Source organism: Oncorhynchus masou, chromosome 13, assembly GCF_036934945.1.
Source record: "Oncorhynchus masou masou isolate Uvic2021 chromosome 13, UVic_Omas_1.1, whole genome shotgun sequence".
In the NCBI taxonomy this organism is placed as follows: domain Eukaryota; kingdom Metazoa; phylum Chordata; class Actinopteri; order Salmoniformes; family Salmonidae; genus Oncorhynchus; species Oncorhynchus masou.
The window spans coordinates 38,486,084-38,502,876 of NC_088224.1; the positions used below are offsets into that span (position 1 = coordinate 38,486,084).

General features: G+C 46.9%; 1 protein-coding gene across 1 annotated transcript in view; it reads right to left on the reverse strand.

Annotated features, from left to right (window-relative positions):
- The window catches only part of LOC135553326 (glutamate receptor ionotropic, NMDA 2D-like), a 48,784-nt gene extending 33,382 nt beyond the window's left edge, over nucleotides 1-15,402 (reverse strand). The window contains exons 1-4 of the mRNA XM_064985484.1: nucleotides 15,332-15,402; nucleotides 12,758-13,367; nucleotides 7,438-7,704; nucleotides 2,241-2,572 (exon numbers count right to left, since the gene is read on the reverse strand). Of these exons, the coding sequence (XP_064841556.1) occupies nucleotides 2,241-2,572; nucleotides 7,438-7,704; nucleotides 12,758-13,367; nucleotides 15,332-15,402 (1,280 nt within the window). The remainder of the gene's footprint in view (nucleotides 1-2,240; nucleotides 2,573-7,437; nucleotides 7,705-12,757; nucleotides 13,368-15,331) is intronic.
- Nucleotides 15,403-16,793: the final 1,391 nt, after the last annotated feature.

The following is a 16,793-nucleotide window of genomic DNA, read 5'->3' on the forward strand; positions in this document are numbered from 1 at the left end:
TACTAACCCTGACCCTAACCCTCTCTTTTCAACTAACAACCTACTAACCCTGACCCTGACCCTGACCCTCTCTTTTCAACTAACAACCTAATAACCCTGACCCTGACCCTAAACCTGACCCTAACCTAACCCTTACCCTAACCCTCTCTTTTCAACTAACAACCTACTAACCCTGACCCTAACCCTGACCCTCTCTTTTCAACTAACAACCTACTAACCATGACCCTAACCCTGACCCTAACCCTGACTCTTACCCTGACTCTTACCCTGACTCTTACCCTGACCCTTACCCTGACCCTAAACTTAATCTAAACCGGTCCCAATCGACTGGTCATCTCCAAGTAATTCCTAGTTGATCACCAAACATTTCTGTAAAAAACAATGATAAAGCCTTGCGTTCTTCAATTTGTTATTTGTTTTGCGCTATTGGTGGTAGGTGCACTTGATTCAGCAGCCCTAGCGCTGGGAAGGCAAAGTGTTCCCATTTTGAACCATTTCATGTGTCTGAAGGTAGAACTCCGTCTACCCGGCAGGCCCAGGGAGCAAATCAAGTGCACCTACAGGCCTACTGCTGGCCAATCAGATAGCTCAGATCACCGCGTCTGCACAGTTTCCTCGAACCATAGACTGTAAAAAGAAGAATACAGCAAGAGCTGATGTTTTGATGAGTAATTTCATGTTGAAGTTATTCAGCACTGTCAACACTTTTACAAGCCACAAAATGCACAATCTTCCTACTTCCACTTACGCTACAACCAGCACTGCAGCTGCAATTAACGAGTATATCAAGGTGTTCCGACTTTCTCTGGTCATAGGAGTAACAACATGAATTGGCGCATGAGGCAAAACATAATGCAGTGCGACTTGAGTTTTGCCATCAGCTCAAAAGCTGTGTCAGAATCAGGCCATCAGTCCAGTAAAAATTTAAGAAGCTCATTATTATGCTGTGCCTCACAAGTAATACAACAAATTATCACATGATCATATACCATTCTTTTTTTAAATATAATTTCAAATTGGTCTGAGAAGAACAACATTGGCAGGGCAATTCAAGCGTCAAACCTCATTGCTAAAGAACTGGATTAAAACATTTGGGGGGGGGGTGTATTTTATCCCCTTTATCTCCCCAATTACAATCCTGTCTCATTGCTGAAACTCCCCAACGGGCTTGGGAGAGGCGAAGGTCAAGTCATGGTTCCTCCGAAACATAACCCACCAAACCGCACTTCTTATCACCCTCCAATGAACCCCCCTATGCCAATTGTGCACCGCCCTATGGGACTCCCGGTCAGTTGCGACACAGACTGGGAATTGAATCCGGGTGCCTCAAGCACTGCGATGCGGTGCCTTAGACCGCCTCACCACTCGGATGGCCCCACTACAGAACTGTTATTAATAGTTGTTTAAAAGAAATCTAGCTTGATTCGCGTAGAAAAGTCACGCATCTTCAACTTGATTCGAATGGACGCAAGAAGTCATCTTTAACTTGATTATAGCAGGGACTCAACAAGGCTTGTATCTTCAACTTGATTCACAAATAAACAAGGTTCATGCATTGTTAATTCAACACAGGAACATGGCTCATTACTTTCTTCTGACACGTACTCTATATGGACGGACACGGACATACAGCATGTACACATGGCTCATCTATCTTTCAGCCAAGTGTACTGAATGAACGACATGAGAGGGACTTGGAGGAGTCAACTATGAGACACGGCTGACAGGCAGCAAAAGACAGACGGAGGGAGATACAGCGACTTCTCATACACAACCGGGAACCAGTCATGGAGAGAGAGAGAGAGAGACAATGAGAGAGGGAGAGAGAGAGAAAGAGCGAGAGAGGGGTTGAGGTGTTCCAGCTGTTGATGGGGAGAGAGAGGCAGACAAGGGGGAGAAACAGAGAAAGAGAGAGAGAGAGAGGGGGGCAGAGACCGACAGAGAGAGAATCACAGACGACAGAGTAAGGCAGACTGAGATAGAGAGAGAGGAAGAGATGGAAAGTGAGAGGGGGGAGAAAGAGAAGAGAGAGAAAGAAAGGCATAGACACACTGAGGATAGAGAGAAGCAGATGGACAGAAAGAGGTAAGCAGAGAAATAGAGAGAGAAGGAGATGTTGAGAAAGAAGCAGAGAGCGAGAGAGAGAGAGGAGCAGCCAGCAGTAGCAAGTGACACTCCTCTGCCACAGAGGAGAAGTTCTGAAGGAGAAGTTCTGAAGGAACACATAACGCTGTCCTCACCTGATCCTGTCTGGCACCCTTTGCGTCTGGTTGCCATCTGTCTGGCAGTTGCCTGCGAAGTAGTGTGGCCCTCGGGCCCAGCCGTACTCCTTCCTCAGAGCCATGGCTCCGTGGGTTAGCACAGACACCCCTTTGGCAATCCTCCGACGGGGCTCGTCTCTCCAGCCCTGCGGCCGCACTGCGAACAGGGCCTTGGGGAGGCCCTCCAGGCCAAGGCCGGACAAGGCTGGCCCCACGGCGAACCACATGTGGGAGTGTCCGGCCTGACCCGAGGCCCAGGCCGCCTTGAAGATCAACGCGGCCTCCTCCTGGGAGCAGTAGAGGAGACGCACCTGGAAAGAGCGGGGGAGGAGGGAGAGGGGGAGAGCGCGAGTGGTTAAGTGGGAGTCTTGTTGCACCGAACTGGGTCAAATGATGTCAGTCACACTGTGGCAGTTTTGGGGTTGCTGACCCCATTCACTGCCTTCTTTGAAAACATCTCAACTCAGACCATTTCCCATTCAGGCTGCAGCAGTAGACAGTGTTTGGCACGAAATGTTATATCGTTACATAATTTCTGTTTCTTTTTGTCCATTCTCCGATTTCTTATTTACATACCCTATATATACAAATGTATGTGGACGCCCCTTCAAATTAGTGGATTCGGCTATTTCAACCACACCCATTCCTGACAAGTGTATAAAACTGAGCACACAGCCATGCTCACTACCGAGTTCAAACTGCCTCTGGAAGCAAAGTCAGCACAAGAACTGTTCGTCGGGAGTTACATGAAATGGGTAACCTTGGCTGAGCATTCACACACAAACCTAAGATCACCAATGAGCAATGCCAAGTGTCAGCTGGGTTGGTGTAAAGCTCACCGCCATTGGACTCTGGAGCAGTGGAAATGCGTTCTCTGGAGTGATGAATCACACTTCACCATCTGGCAGTCTGACGGACGAATCTGGGTTTGGCGGATACCAGGAGAACGCTACCTGCCCCAATGCATTGTGCCAACTGTAAAATTTGGTGGAGGAGGAATAATGGTCTGGGGCTGTTTTTCATGGTTCGGGCTAGGCTCCTTAGTTCCAATGAAGAGAAATCTTAACTCTAGAGCATACAATAAAATTCTAGGCGATTATGTGCTTCCAACTTTGTGGCAACAGTTTGGGGAAGGCCATTTCCTGTTTCAGCATGACATTGCCCCCGTGCACAAAGCGAAGTCCATTCAGAAACGGTTGTTCGAGATCGGTGTGGAAGAACTTGACTGGCCTGCACAGAGCCCTGACCTCAACCCCATCAAACACCTTTGGGATGAATTGGAACGGCGACTGCGGGCCAGGCCTAATCTCCCAACATGAGTGCCCGACCTCCCTAATGCTCTTGTGGCTGAATGGAAGCAAGTCCCTGCAGCAATGTTCCAACATCTAGTGGGAAGCCTTCCCAGAAGACTAGAGGCTGTTATGGCAGTAAAGCGGGCACCAACTCCATATTAATTCCCATAATTTTGGAATGAGATGTTCGACGAGCAGGCGTCCACATATTGTTGGTCATGTAGTGTATGTCAAAAACAACATCTACAGCTGGATTTCAATTACATGTGTTGCAGGTTTTTTATTTTTTTCATTTATGTTCTGAGGTTGGACTTTAGCACGTACTGCACGTTAGCACGTAGGGTGCACCGATTGGTGTCACCTCGTTAGTCAGTATGTTTTACACCTGTGCTGGTTGCCGTCTCATTAGTGGGTAGGTGTTTCACCTGTGCTGGCCCAAGTGCTATTTAAGAGTGGTTAGCCCACTTTTCCTGTGGTCTCGAGAGACGTGGAGTGTTAACACCTTTAGTTGGATCGCCCTACTGCTAGAAAAACAATCCTTTATCTGATCTTCCCTGTTTTTGTTTTGCTCCACTTTTATGCTTGGCTTTCTGACTTTAAAAGTCTGGTGTGAGTTTTGTTTGCCTCTAAGTGGGCAGATTTAGTGGGAGCTCATGGTGAGTGTCTTTCAGTTTGCAGTTGTTGTTGCTAGACAACATTCAGTGGACACCCTCATGAGTGTCTTTTGGAACCCATCCTAAATCCCCACCTGGGTTGGTTGTTGTCGGTGACTCTTGGTTAGTTCCCTTTTTTGAGCAACAATTTTTGGTTTTCTTGCTGGAGAATTTAACAAAATGGGGGGGCACATCCAGGATCTTGTTTCCCATGAGTATGGTAGTCGCTCTAATCACCTACTCTGAAACTCTGCTGTGTTCAGAATAGCCTTTTGTGGTAGCGTTTCTGTCACTGCCATCCACCCTGAGGGGTAATGAGAATGGAAGAATCAGTTTGAAAGTTGCACAAACACACCGGCTTGTAAAACTAAAGCCATGGACTGTAAGTTGGAAGTATTTTTGGAAAACAATATGAAATACTAGATAAATGTACAAAAGTGAATCTGCTCATCATTGCAAAGCATTATGCCAAAGTGGCATCTGGCGATCCAAAAGCAGGAGTCAAAGAGTTGATTGGTACTGCTTTGGTGGAGGAGGAAATCTTTCCGGAGAGGGAGGTTGATGAAAAGGGTCCTACGGGTGGCAGAGTACATCCCGTAGATGTGCAACTAAGAGAGAGATAGAACTAAAGGCCAAGTTGGAGTAACAACAATTAGAGCGTGAACAAACAGACATTAGAGCGTGAACAAACAGACATTAGAGCATGAACAAACAGACATTAGAGCGTGAACAAACAGACATTAGAGCGTGAACAAACAGACATTAGAGCGTGAACAACAGATATTAGAGCGTGAACAACAGACATTAGAGCGTGAACAAACAGACATTAGAGCGTGAACAGACATTAGAGCGTGAACAAACAGACAGAGCGTGAACAAACAGACATTAGAGCGTGAACAACAGACATTAGAGCGTGAACAAACAGACATTAGAGCGTGAACAACAGACATTAGAGCGTGAACAACAGACATTAGAGCGTGAACAAACAGACATTAGAGCGTGAACAAACAGACATTAGAGCGTGAACAACAGATATTAGAGCGTGAACAAACAGACATCTGAGCTTGAACAACCGACATCTGAGCGTGAACCAGACATCTGAGCGTGAACGAAAGACATCTGAGCGTGAACGACAGACATTGAGTGTGAACGACAGACATCCGAGCGTGAACGACAGACATTCGAGCGTGAACGACAGACATTAGAGCGTGAACGACAGACATTCGAGTGTGAACGACAGACAGAGCGTGAACGACAGACAAGGCGTGAACGACACAGACAGAGCTTGATCGACAGACAGAGCGTGAACGACAGACATTCGAGCTTGAACGACAGACATTCGAGCGTGAACGACAGACATTCGAGCTTGAACGACAGACATTCGAGCTTGAACAGCAAAAAGTAGTGCTTGAGCACAAATAAAAGGGAGCGTGCAGGCAGACTAGAGCAAGAACAAGAAGAAAGTGTGCTTGCCATTTGATTAAGAGAGATGGATCTGGAAGCGCTCCCAATCCAGTCAGGCCATCCCGCACCCTCCACAGAGTTTAATCTTGGTCGGAACAGCCGGCTTGTACCGCCTTTCAGCGAAAAGGAGGGGGATGCATATTTGTGCTCTGTCTGAGCGGATTTCCACGTCCCTAAAATGGCTGCAAGATATTTGGTCACTGCTCCTTCGAAGTGTTTTCGTGGGAAAGGCTCAGGAAGTGTCCGCCGCTTCATCTCTTGAGCAGAGTTCAGATTATGAAAAGGTTAAAGCAGGTTAAAGCGGCAGGCTTACGAGTTGGTCCCAGAAGCACACAGACGACAGTTCCATACAGTTTATAGTGCCCTGAGAAAGGACACAGGGTCTCTGTGTCCTACGTTGAAACAGACAAACGAGAGGGAGAAAAATACATTTCATTCTTGTGAGAGCACTGCAGCCCATTAAGTCCCTGGTTGGGACTGGTGTCTCCTAAACAAGATTTGGTATCAGATGTGTACGAACCCTTTGCTTCAGAAACGTCCGCGTCTCTGCAGAGTGGCGATGCTGTGAAGCAGCCGGTGAAGACACAGCGAGACACTGGGGCAGGCAGCCCAGTACTTCAGGGGTGTTTTTGCCTTTTTCCGACACTTCTGCAACTGGTTACAGCGTGTTCGTACAAGGTGCGGAGATGGGTTGCATGGAAGCTCCTTCGTGTAATGTGGATCTTGAGTCTGATCTTCATTCTTGTTCCGCCGTCACTGGAGTGAGGCCTAGCGTACTGGTGAAGGGGGGTCTCTTTCATTTTGGGAAACGATTCGGCTGGGGGGGGGGGGGGAGTCGTGCCAAATCCTGTCGTTTGTACGGAACCCAGAGTAGAGGAACCTGATGGGTTATCAGAAAAGTACCATAGAGTGCTCCCGTGTGCCGTTACACATTTCGTTACACGTTTCGGTTGTTGTCGGTGACTATTTGTTAGATCCCTCCCCCTTCTGTTTGAACAAAATGTTTGGTTTTCTTGATTGTTAACGTAACAAAGACCACACTGAATTCAATGTCCCAAATCAAACTATTTGAAGTACGCCAGGTATCTTATTAAGTATTCCTAAAGATGGGTGATTGGAGTGTCTTTCAGGTGATTGGCTACCAAGACAATACTGTACTAATCAGTGTCAAATCATTTCTCAGCAGGGGGGGAAATCCGGCATGTCCCGCACAGCAGGGTCCCCGGGAACACAGTGGAGAAAAACTGCCCTGCAATACAGGTCCACTGCAATGACAGGACTGCAAAAAGACGGGGCGACGGCCTGAAACACAGCAAAGGTCCCACAGACCTGGGGCTGGCATAGCGGGTTCGAGCTACCATCTGCAGCACATCCATACAGTCTGATGGTCCATGGAGCTTTTAGTGCGGACCGGGAATGTGCAGGACTGGGGCATAAACACAACTGCATGTTTACCCCTTCAGTGTGGGATCAAATCCCAGTCCCACAGCTATTCTGTATTCTCTCCCTGTCTCCCTTCTACCTTAAATCCTGTCTCAATGAATAAATGATTAAGAAGAGTGAATTAAAAGATCCCCAATGTCGACTCCTTGGTCTAGTGGTAACAAACTCGCTGCTAGTACATACACATACCTCCCCACCAGAAACCTGGGTTCAACCCTCCCCCCAGTGTCTGTCCTTCCTGCTGTGTCTCCCCTCTTCATCAGTATCCCCCTCCACTTCTGTACCATCAGACCAAAGATGGTAGAGCATAACAAGACGTCTCACCTGCGCCTCGTTCTCTTTGAGCAGCCTGCTCGTGCGTGTCCCTCCCGGGTCGTCGGTGACGTTGAGCATGACCACGCCCTTCTTCTCCCAGCCGATGAAGGATCCGTCCGTCAGTGCCTCCACCATGGCCAGGAAGTCCTCGTAACCGTGGTGACGCGTGGCCACCACGGAGAAGGAGGTCCAGTCGAACTCTTCCAGCACCTCAAAGACCACGTCCAGCTGCATGGCTGTGGAGCAGGTGAACTGGAGGTAGATGGAGCCGCTTTCCTGGGGGAGGAAACAGTTTGTTAAGGAGTGAAATGGGTTTTCAGGACAGGGAGGGGGAAAGAGGGAGCGAGAGAGTGCAGTGAACTGAAGGATGGAGGTAGTATCTGTCCATAAGAACACAGAATTTCTTTTTCTGCTATAAAAGGAGGAATCCAGGCCTGATATTCACAGAGTCTCAGAGTAGGAGTGCTGATCTAGGACCTGTTTTGACTTTTAGATCATAACGCGTAAAATACATGGACAGGAGATCTGATCCTAGACCAGCACTCCTATGCCGAGACACTTTATGAATACAGTGGAGTCAGAATTGTATTTAATAGGGAGAAAACATTTTGTAACAGAGTTAAACGGGAAGGTGGCAACTGAACTTGTCAAATAAGAACACCGATTTTCCCTACTGAACACGTCCAATGTTAGGAGTAACGTAAAATTCGAATGAGAGTGTGAGCTTAATTCAGGGCTACACACATTGCGGTGGCTTAGTCTGATGAAGGCATATTTAGACCATAACGTTGGTTAAGAAAGATACATTAAACTTGTGGTGCATCAAGTTTCTTACCTATTCAGTGGCTTACATTCATGCCATAGCAATATTACCCATAGTTAAATAGGCTTATAATTACACAATGTCTCAGGGTACTTATAAACTCCTTGGGGTAGCAGCTTCCTGTTTTCAGAGTAAGAAAAGCTTCCCGTTTCAGAGTAAGTAAAGCTTCCCGTTATCAGAGTAAGAAAAGCTTCCCGTTTTCAGAGTAAGAAAAGCTTCCCGTTTTCAGAGTAAGAAAAGCATCCTGTTTTCAGAGTAAGAAAAGCTTCCCGTTGTCAGAGTAAGAAAAGCTTCCCGTTTTCAGAGTAAGAAAAGCTTCCCGTTTTCAGAGTAAGAAAAGCTTCCCGTTTTCAGAGTAAGAAAAGCATCCTGTTTTCAGAGTAAGAAAAGCTTCCCGTTTTCAGAGTAAGAAAAGCTTCCCGTTTTCAGAGTAAGAAAAGCATCCTGTTTTCAGAGGAAGAAAAGAATCCTGTTTTCAGAGTAAGAAAAGCTTCCCGTTATCAGAGTAAGATAAGCTTCCCGTTTTCAGAGTAAGAAAAGCTTCCCGTTTTCAGAGAAAGAAAAGCTTCCCGTTATCAGAGTAAGAAAAGCTTCCCGTTTTCAGAATAAGAAAAGCTTCCCGTTTTCAGAGTAAGAAAAGCTTCCCGTTTTCAGAGTAAGAAAAGCATCCTGTTTTCAGAGTAAGAAAATAATCCTGTTTTCAGAGTAAGAAAAGCTTCCCGTTTTCAGAGTAAGAAAAGCATCCTGTTTTCAGAGTAAGAAAAGCTTCCCGTTTTCAGAGTAAGAAAAGCTTCCCGTTTTCAGAGTAAGAAAAGCTTCCCGTTTTCAGAGTAAGAAAAGCATCCTGTTTTCAGAGTAAGAAAATAATCCTGTTTTCAGAGTAAGAAAAGCTTCCCGTTTTCAGAGTAAGAAAAGCTTCCCGTTTTCAGAGTAAGAAAAGCTTCCCGTTTTCAGAGTAAGAAAAGCTTCCCGTTTTCAGAGTAAGAAAAGCTTCCCGTCTTCAGAGTACGAAAAGCTTCCCGTTTTCAGAGTAAGAAAAGCTTCCCGTCTTCAGAGTAAGAAAAGCTTCCCGTTTTCAGAGTAAGAACTTCATGCCTGGGTAGGAGTTTTCAAACAAAGACAGCGGAAACATCGATATGGCCATTTGCAATTTAATTCCAGTCTCAATACCATCCCTTTCTTTTTATTTTCCCTTTGTCTGTCTTGTCTACTGTGAAGGCTTTCCAGTAGGGTCCTACAGCACGGTCCCAAATGGCACCCTATTCCCTTTATAGTGCACTACTTTTGACCAGAACCTTATGGGCCCCTGGTTAAAAGCGGTGCACTATGTAGGGAACAGGGTGGATTTATGGGACACAGCCGATATGTCCCTGTGTTTGGCCAGAAGTACGTTCAATTATTCTTTATTCACTGTGCAATTATTTCTATTTTTATTACATTTTTTTATCTTATCTTTATCTCTGTATTGTTAGACAAGGACTGTTAGTCTACACGTGTTGTCTGTAAAGCATGTGACAGATCATTTTGATTTGAGATTCTGTATTGCACTGTAGACCGTGATTTTTTTTTATGAAAAAGACTAGCCTTCCTCTCCATGTCTCCTTTCCTTCATCTTCACTGATCTGGCCAGACTGGAAAGCCTATGCTTGTTCAGTTCTTTTAGATTATATTAGGATAAAAACAGATAAGGGAATGGAGAGAGGAAAGGGAGATACTCTACTGAAAGGTTCATGTACAAGTAGAGGATACGATTTCTAGTCGTATACATAAGACAGACATGATAACAGACACAGAGATGGGCAAAGATACTTTTAAAAAATGTTCTTGTTACAAAATATCTAAGTAAAATACTAAATACTTTTGCCAAGTCATGTATTTAATAGCAATACTTGTAAGTAGCCCCATTACTGTAACTACAACAACATTGTCGGTAACAGTTACAAAAACATTTGACTTGCTATGACTGTGATGTGGTTGGTTATCTACCTTAGTTGAATGCTCTGGATAAGAGTGTCTGCTAAATTAACTAAATGTAAATGTAAAAAAAAATGTGCACTTGCACGCTGGGTATTATTCTAATGAGCTCCACCCCCAAACAATTTGTATTTGAATAAAATGTAGCCCATTGTACTATGCAAGTGTTCATTTTCCAATTGACATGTTGGTCATTTAGCAAACGCTCTTATCCCACCATAGTGCCATCAGACTTCTGATGCCAATGCCGCAAATTTGGGGTGATAGGGGGCCACAAAATTGTGAACCACTATATTTTTTTTAGCAGAAAAGTATTTTTGTATTTTGAAAATACACAAATGTAGCTCTCTAAAGCAGCATTTCCCGAACTCTGACCTGGGGATCCCAAGGGGTGCACGTTTAGTTTTTCGTCCCTAGCACTACACAGCTGATTCAAATAATTACATCTTGATGATTAGTTGAATCAGCTGTGTGGTGTTAGGGGGGACAAAATGTGCACCCCTTGGGGTCCCCAGGACCGAGGTTTGGAAACACAGCTCTAAAGTATCTTGTTACAAAATACATTGGATTGTAGTTCAGGCCAGTGAAATACAAATTACAAAAAAATTAAAAAGGTCATTTAAATACGTATTTCAAATACATGTAACAGAAATACTGCCCATCTCTGAACAGAAGGATACAATGTAGATGGAACTATATTATGCACATGTAAATGCCCACCGTTGAACTCCCTCGCTATATTAATTATTCAGTGAGCGATGCACAATTAACAAGGCCAAGTGAGACTTGAATGGGGCCTGTAATTGTAGAAACGTTCACAGTTGGATATGTGTGCAAAAATAGGTTAAGTATCAAATGACACATTTGTGTTTGAGAAGAAAGACTAATGAAAGGCGATAGAACTGAAGGGGTTGGCTGTATTTATCCCCAATGAGACTGTGTGGAGAACATAAGTATACAGTGCATTCGGAAAGTATTCAGACCCCTTGACTTTCTGCACATTTGTTACGTTACAGCCTCATTCTCAAATGTATTACATCAAATCTACACACAATACCACATCATGACAAAGCGAAAACAGATTTTTAGAAATGTTTGTAAACGTATTAAAAATATTTAAAAAACAGAAACCTTATTTACATAAGTATTCAGACCGTTTGAGAGACTAAGAGACTCGAAATTGAGCTCAAGTGCAAGGGCCTTGTTCAAGGAGGTGACCAAGAACCCGATAGTCACTCTGACAGAGCTCCAGAGTTCCTCTGTGGAGATGGGAGAACCTTCCAGAAGGACAACCATCTCACCTCCTTGACCAAGGCCCTTCTCCCCCGATTGTTCAGTTTGGCCAGGCGACCAGCACTAGGAAGAGTCTTGGTGGTTCCAAACTTCTTCCATTTAAGAATTTTGGAGGCCACTGTGTCCTTGGAGAATTTCAATGCTGCAGAAATGTTTTGGTACCCTTCCCCAGATCTGTGCCTCGACACAATCCTGTCTCGGAGCTCTACGGACAATTCCTTCAACATAATGGCTTGGTTTTTGCTCTTACATGTACTGTCAACTGTGGGACCTTATACAGGTGTGTGCCTTTCCAAATCATGTCCAATCAATTGAATTTAACGCAGGTGGACTCCAATCAAGATGTAGAAACATCTCAAGGATGATTAATGGAAACAGGATGCACCTGAGCTCAGTTTTGAGTCTCACAGCAAAGGGTCTGAATACTTATGTAAATAAGGTATTTCTGTATTTTTTAATTATACATTTGCAAACATTTCTAAAAACTTGTTTCTGCTTTGTCGTTATGGGGTATTGGGTGTAGATAGATTTTTTTCAATACATTACCAAATGTGGGAAAAGTGAAGGGGTCTGAATACTTTACAAATGCACTGTAGGACCCTTTTCACAGGGTGTTCTACATGGAAATCATAATAGTTCTACCTGCAACCAAAAAGGGGACATCCGAAGAACCCTTCTGGAACCCTTTTTTCTAAGAGTGTAGAGTTGCACAACTCCAGTCCTCGAGGGCCACTCTCTCTGTTTTCTGTTTTATCAAATGGCTGATTTTGAACTTCGGAAACCAAGTGTTGAACCTTCTCAGCAATCAGTGACATTAATTGTTACATTACAGTAAGTGCCAGGCAGACACAGAAAGCAGCAGGACTGCAGCCACTCGAGGACTGAAGTAGTGTTCTCCTACTCAGACCACACCGCAAAGATGACATCCTCATACTAGTTGTAAATGGAGGAAGTTTTGTAAACATCTTTTTAGCAACCAGATAACAACCAAAATACAACGTCTTTCCCATGACGTTTTGAAAAAGACATCTTTACCTGGTTGTAACAGAGACCAGCTGGTTGCAATCTGGTTTTAAGGCGTCTTCTCAACCAGAAACCCAGTTTCCAACCAGAAAATGAAGACGTCATGTGCCAAATTCTGCCCACTGGGTAAGATGAGGCTTCCAACACACAGTAACTTAGGACTGATTCATTACTTGAAATCCATTAAGAAGGGAAAGTTCACAGCCAGGTAGTTACCTGTGGCTCCCTGCCCAGGCCGGCCCCTCCTCCCACGGCCACAACAGGCACTCCGGTCTGGGCCGAGACAAACTCCAGCATGGGGGCCAGGGGAGCCTGGTCGGGTGGCGGGGGCCTCGCCTCCTCGAACACCAGCCCCTGGAGCGGCGTAGTGGCCAGCAGCTCACACAGTTGCAGCAGAAGGCTCGCCGGGCTGCTCTCGTTCACCGTCAGGTAGATCACGTTGGCTGGGCCATACTGTGTCATCACGCTACCGCCCACCAGAGCCGCAGACGCAGAAGCCAGTGGCGCAGACGCCGCCACCATAGCCAATGACGACGAGGCCCCCCTCCCCTGAGGACCCCCGTTCGTGGCGCCCGTTCCCCCAGCAGCGGCCGTCTCCGGGAGCAGGGAGGAGCCCGAGTGGACCACAGCGATGTTGACTACACCCAAGTCCCTCTCTCTCTCCCGGGGGCGGAGCAAGAGGGGAGGGGAGGAGCGGGCGGGCCCCGTGCAGGCCAACACGGCCAACAGGAGGGAGAGGGCGGGCTTGGCTGCCATGTGGGGGAGGGGGGGGGCGCAGTTCGGTGGGCAGAGCAGCGACGGAGGCAGTTCACAGGCGAAGAAGGACCTGGAGTGGAGAGGCGAGAAAAAAGGATTGAGGGGGGAAAAGTCTGAAGAATGAAAGGCCTGTAAGTAAGTGAGGAGAGGAGCAATGATACGCATAGAAGTAAGTAGAAGCTACAGTGGCGAGGGGTACTATTGAAAAACAATCAAGTGGACGAGAGAGGGGGGGGTAGGCGTAATGGGAAACGGGGTGCTACCCATTGAGCCTCATTTAAAAAGAGCAGGTTTCAAAAGGAGAGAGAGAGAGAGAGAGAGAGAGAGAGAGAGAGAGAGAGAGAGAGAGAGAGAGAGAGAGAGAGAGCGAGAGAGAGAGATTGCACTAGACAGAGGGGTGGATGGAATGGGCCTGCATCACCTACCATACAATCAATCAAAATCTTAAGGTCAGTGTAAGCGTAAAGCCAAGTACAGTGAACTACAGAGGAACATAAGCCCACTGCTTGGGGACTAGAGTAGAAGTGCTCACCCCTTGAACTCAACCCCCCCCCCCCCCCCCCCAGAATTCATTAGCCCAGGAGCTGATTCATGGTTTGATCCCACATCATTGGAGAGCTATGAAGCTGAGCTATAAATCTTTGCAGCCATAAACCACCAATGGGTACTGTACATCTAAATGGACAGGGCTAAATTACAATACAAATAAAACTGGGGAGGAGTGGCGAGTTTGGTCGAGGTAGTTGTGTGTATGCATGTTACTATAAACAATTGTGGTTGAGGTGGGGAAATGCTCTGTGCAGTTGAGTGAGGCTATGGGACTGTACACGAAATGTAAGGAGATGTAACGCAAGCAACACTTAATTAATCATTTTGAAGTCGCTTAGCGTGCCAACCCAGCCGCCCCCCCCCCCCCTCCTTCTCACCCCCTTTCCATTCACTCTCTTTAATTAACCCTCCCTCTCCCCCTGGGGCACACACAAATAGACACCGAGTCAAAAACCCACTCTCTCCGGGTCACTAACACGCAGAACAACAATCGGTATCTGTCACTCCCTCTCATATTGCCCGTTTTCTCTCATAGCGTCCGTGGCTAATGTCATTGCTTTGAACCAGAAGGCTTGCTGATGTAATGTCCTCTTCACTGCCCCAAACAAACAGCTTCTTTCTGCCTTGTTCTCTCGCTCTCTCTCTCTCTCTCTCTCTTTCTCTCTAATTCCGTTTTCACATTCCTACATCGCTCCTTTTGACGGCGAGTTATCATCTGAGGAAAAAAATAGAGGGATTACGATGACGAAAAGTGCTCAATTTGGGGGAAAACGGGGGGGGGGGGGGGGGGGGTGTAGACAAATTAAAGGATACTGTGGCTGTCGGGGAAGACAGAGAGCAAATAGGGGATTGAGCCAGTGAGCCAGATAGCCACAGCGGCTGTAAAGTGGGAAAACAATAAAAGTATTGAGAGAGGATATAAAAAATATATTTAAAAAACATATATTTTATTGTCACATACACCAGATAGATGCAGTCAAATGTGTTGTTTTACAGTGTCAGCCATAGTAGAATGGTGCCCCTGGCGTTAATTAGGGTTAAGTGCCTTGCTGAAGTAGATCTAAGGGACAGTAGTATGGGGTAGGCAAGAAAAATAAGTATTTAACACTGCCCTCAATATACCATTGAGACAAAGCCAGACCTCGGTTTGAATGCCTCATCCGAGCCCCGTTGCATAATTCAATTGGATATTACTACCTCGGTTAAGCCTATGGGCAGAGCCAGCCATGGAACCTAACGGCCTCTGCATTTTTCAACGTGAGAAAGACTGGATTGGCGTGTGGCTTAATCCATTTCAGACTGTATGAAACAAATACAGATCTTATGAAACCGGTACAGACCACACAGGTTCTCTACTCAGTTCGAAGGACATACGGCTGAATCCAGTACAAACCGCACTACTGACCATACGTACGGATTCCGGATCAATCATTCCAGGCTAGCAGTCCATCCGCGGGCCCTGAACCACTCAGCTTGTGTTGTCACTCCCCAGGGCTCTCATACTCCCCAGGGCTCTCATACTCCCCAGGGCTCTCATACTCCAACAGGGCTCTCATACTTCAACAGGGCTCTCATACTCCCCAGGGCTCTCATACTCCCCAGGGCTCTCATACTCCCCAGGGCTCTCATACTCCAACAGGGCTCTCATACTCCCCAGGGCTCTCATACTCCCCAGGGCTCTCATACTCCCCAGGGCTCTCATACTCCAACAGGGCTCTCATACTCCAACAGGGTTCTCATACTCCCCAGGGCTCTCATACTCCCCAGGGCTCTCATACTCCCCAGGGCTCTCATACTCCAACAGGGCTCTCATACTCCAACAGGGCTCTCATACTCCAACAGGGTTCTCATACTCCCCAGGGCTCTCATACTCCCCAGGGCTCTCATACTCCCCAGGGCTCTCATACTCCCCAGGGCTCTCATACTCCAACAGGGCACTCATACTCCAACAGGGTTCTCATACTCCCCAGGGCTCTCATACTCCCCAGGGCTCTCATACTCCCCAGGGCTCTCATACTCCAACAGGGCTCTCATACTCCAACAGGGTTCTCATACTCCAACAGGGCTCTCATACTCCAACAGGGCTCTCATACTCCAACAGGGCTCTCATACTCCCCAGGGCTCTCATACTCCCCAGGGCTCTCATACTCCCCAGGGCTCTCATACTCCAACAGGGCTCTCATACTCCAACAGGGCTCTCATACTCCCCAGGGCTCTCATACTCCAACAGGGCTCTCATACTCCAACAGGGCTCTCATACTCCAACAGGGCTCTCATACTCCCCAGGGCTCTCATACTCCCCAGGGCTCTCATACTCCAACAGGGTTCTCATACTCCCCAGGGCTCTCATACTCCCCAGGGCTCTCATACTTCAACAGGGCTCTCATACTCCCCAGGGCTCTCATACTCCCCAGGGCTCTCATACTCCCCAGGGCTCTCATACTCCAACAGGGCTCTCATACTCCAACAGGGCTCTCATACTCCCCAGGGCTCTCATACTCCAACAGGGTTCTCATACTCCCCAGGGCTCTCATACTCCAACAGGGCTCTCATACTCCAACAGGGCTCTCATACTCCCCAGGGCTCTCATACTCCCCAGGGCTCTCATACTCCCCAGGGCTCTCATACTCCAACAGGGCTCTCATACTCCCCAGGGCTCTCATACTCCCCAGGGCTCTCATACTCCCCAGGGCTCTCATACTCCAACAGGGCTCTCATACTCCAACAGGGCTCTCATACTCCCCAGGGCTCTCATACTCCAACAGGGTTCTCATACTCCCCAGGGCTCTCATACTCCCCAGGGCTCTCATACTCCCCAGGGCTCTCATACTCCAACAGGGCTCTCATACTCCAACAGGGCTCTCATACTCCCCAGGGTTCTCACACTCCCCAGGGCTCTCACACTCCCCAGGGTTCTCATACTCCCCAGGGCTCTCATACTCCCCAG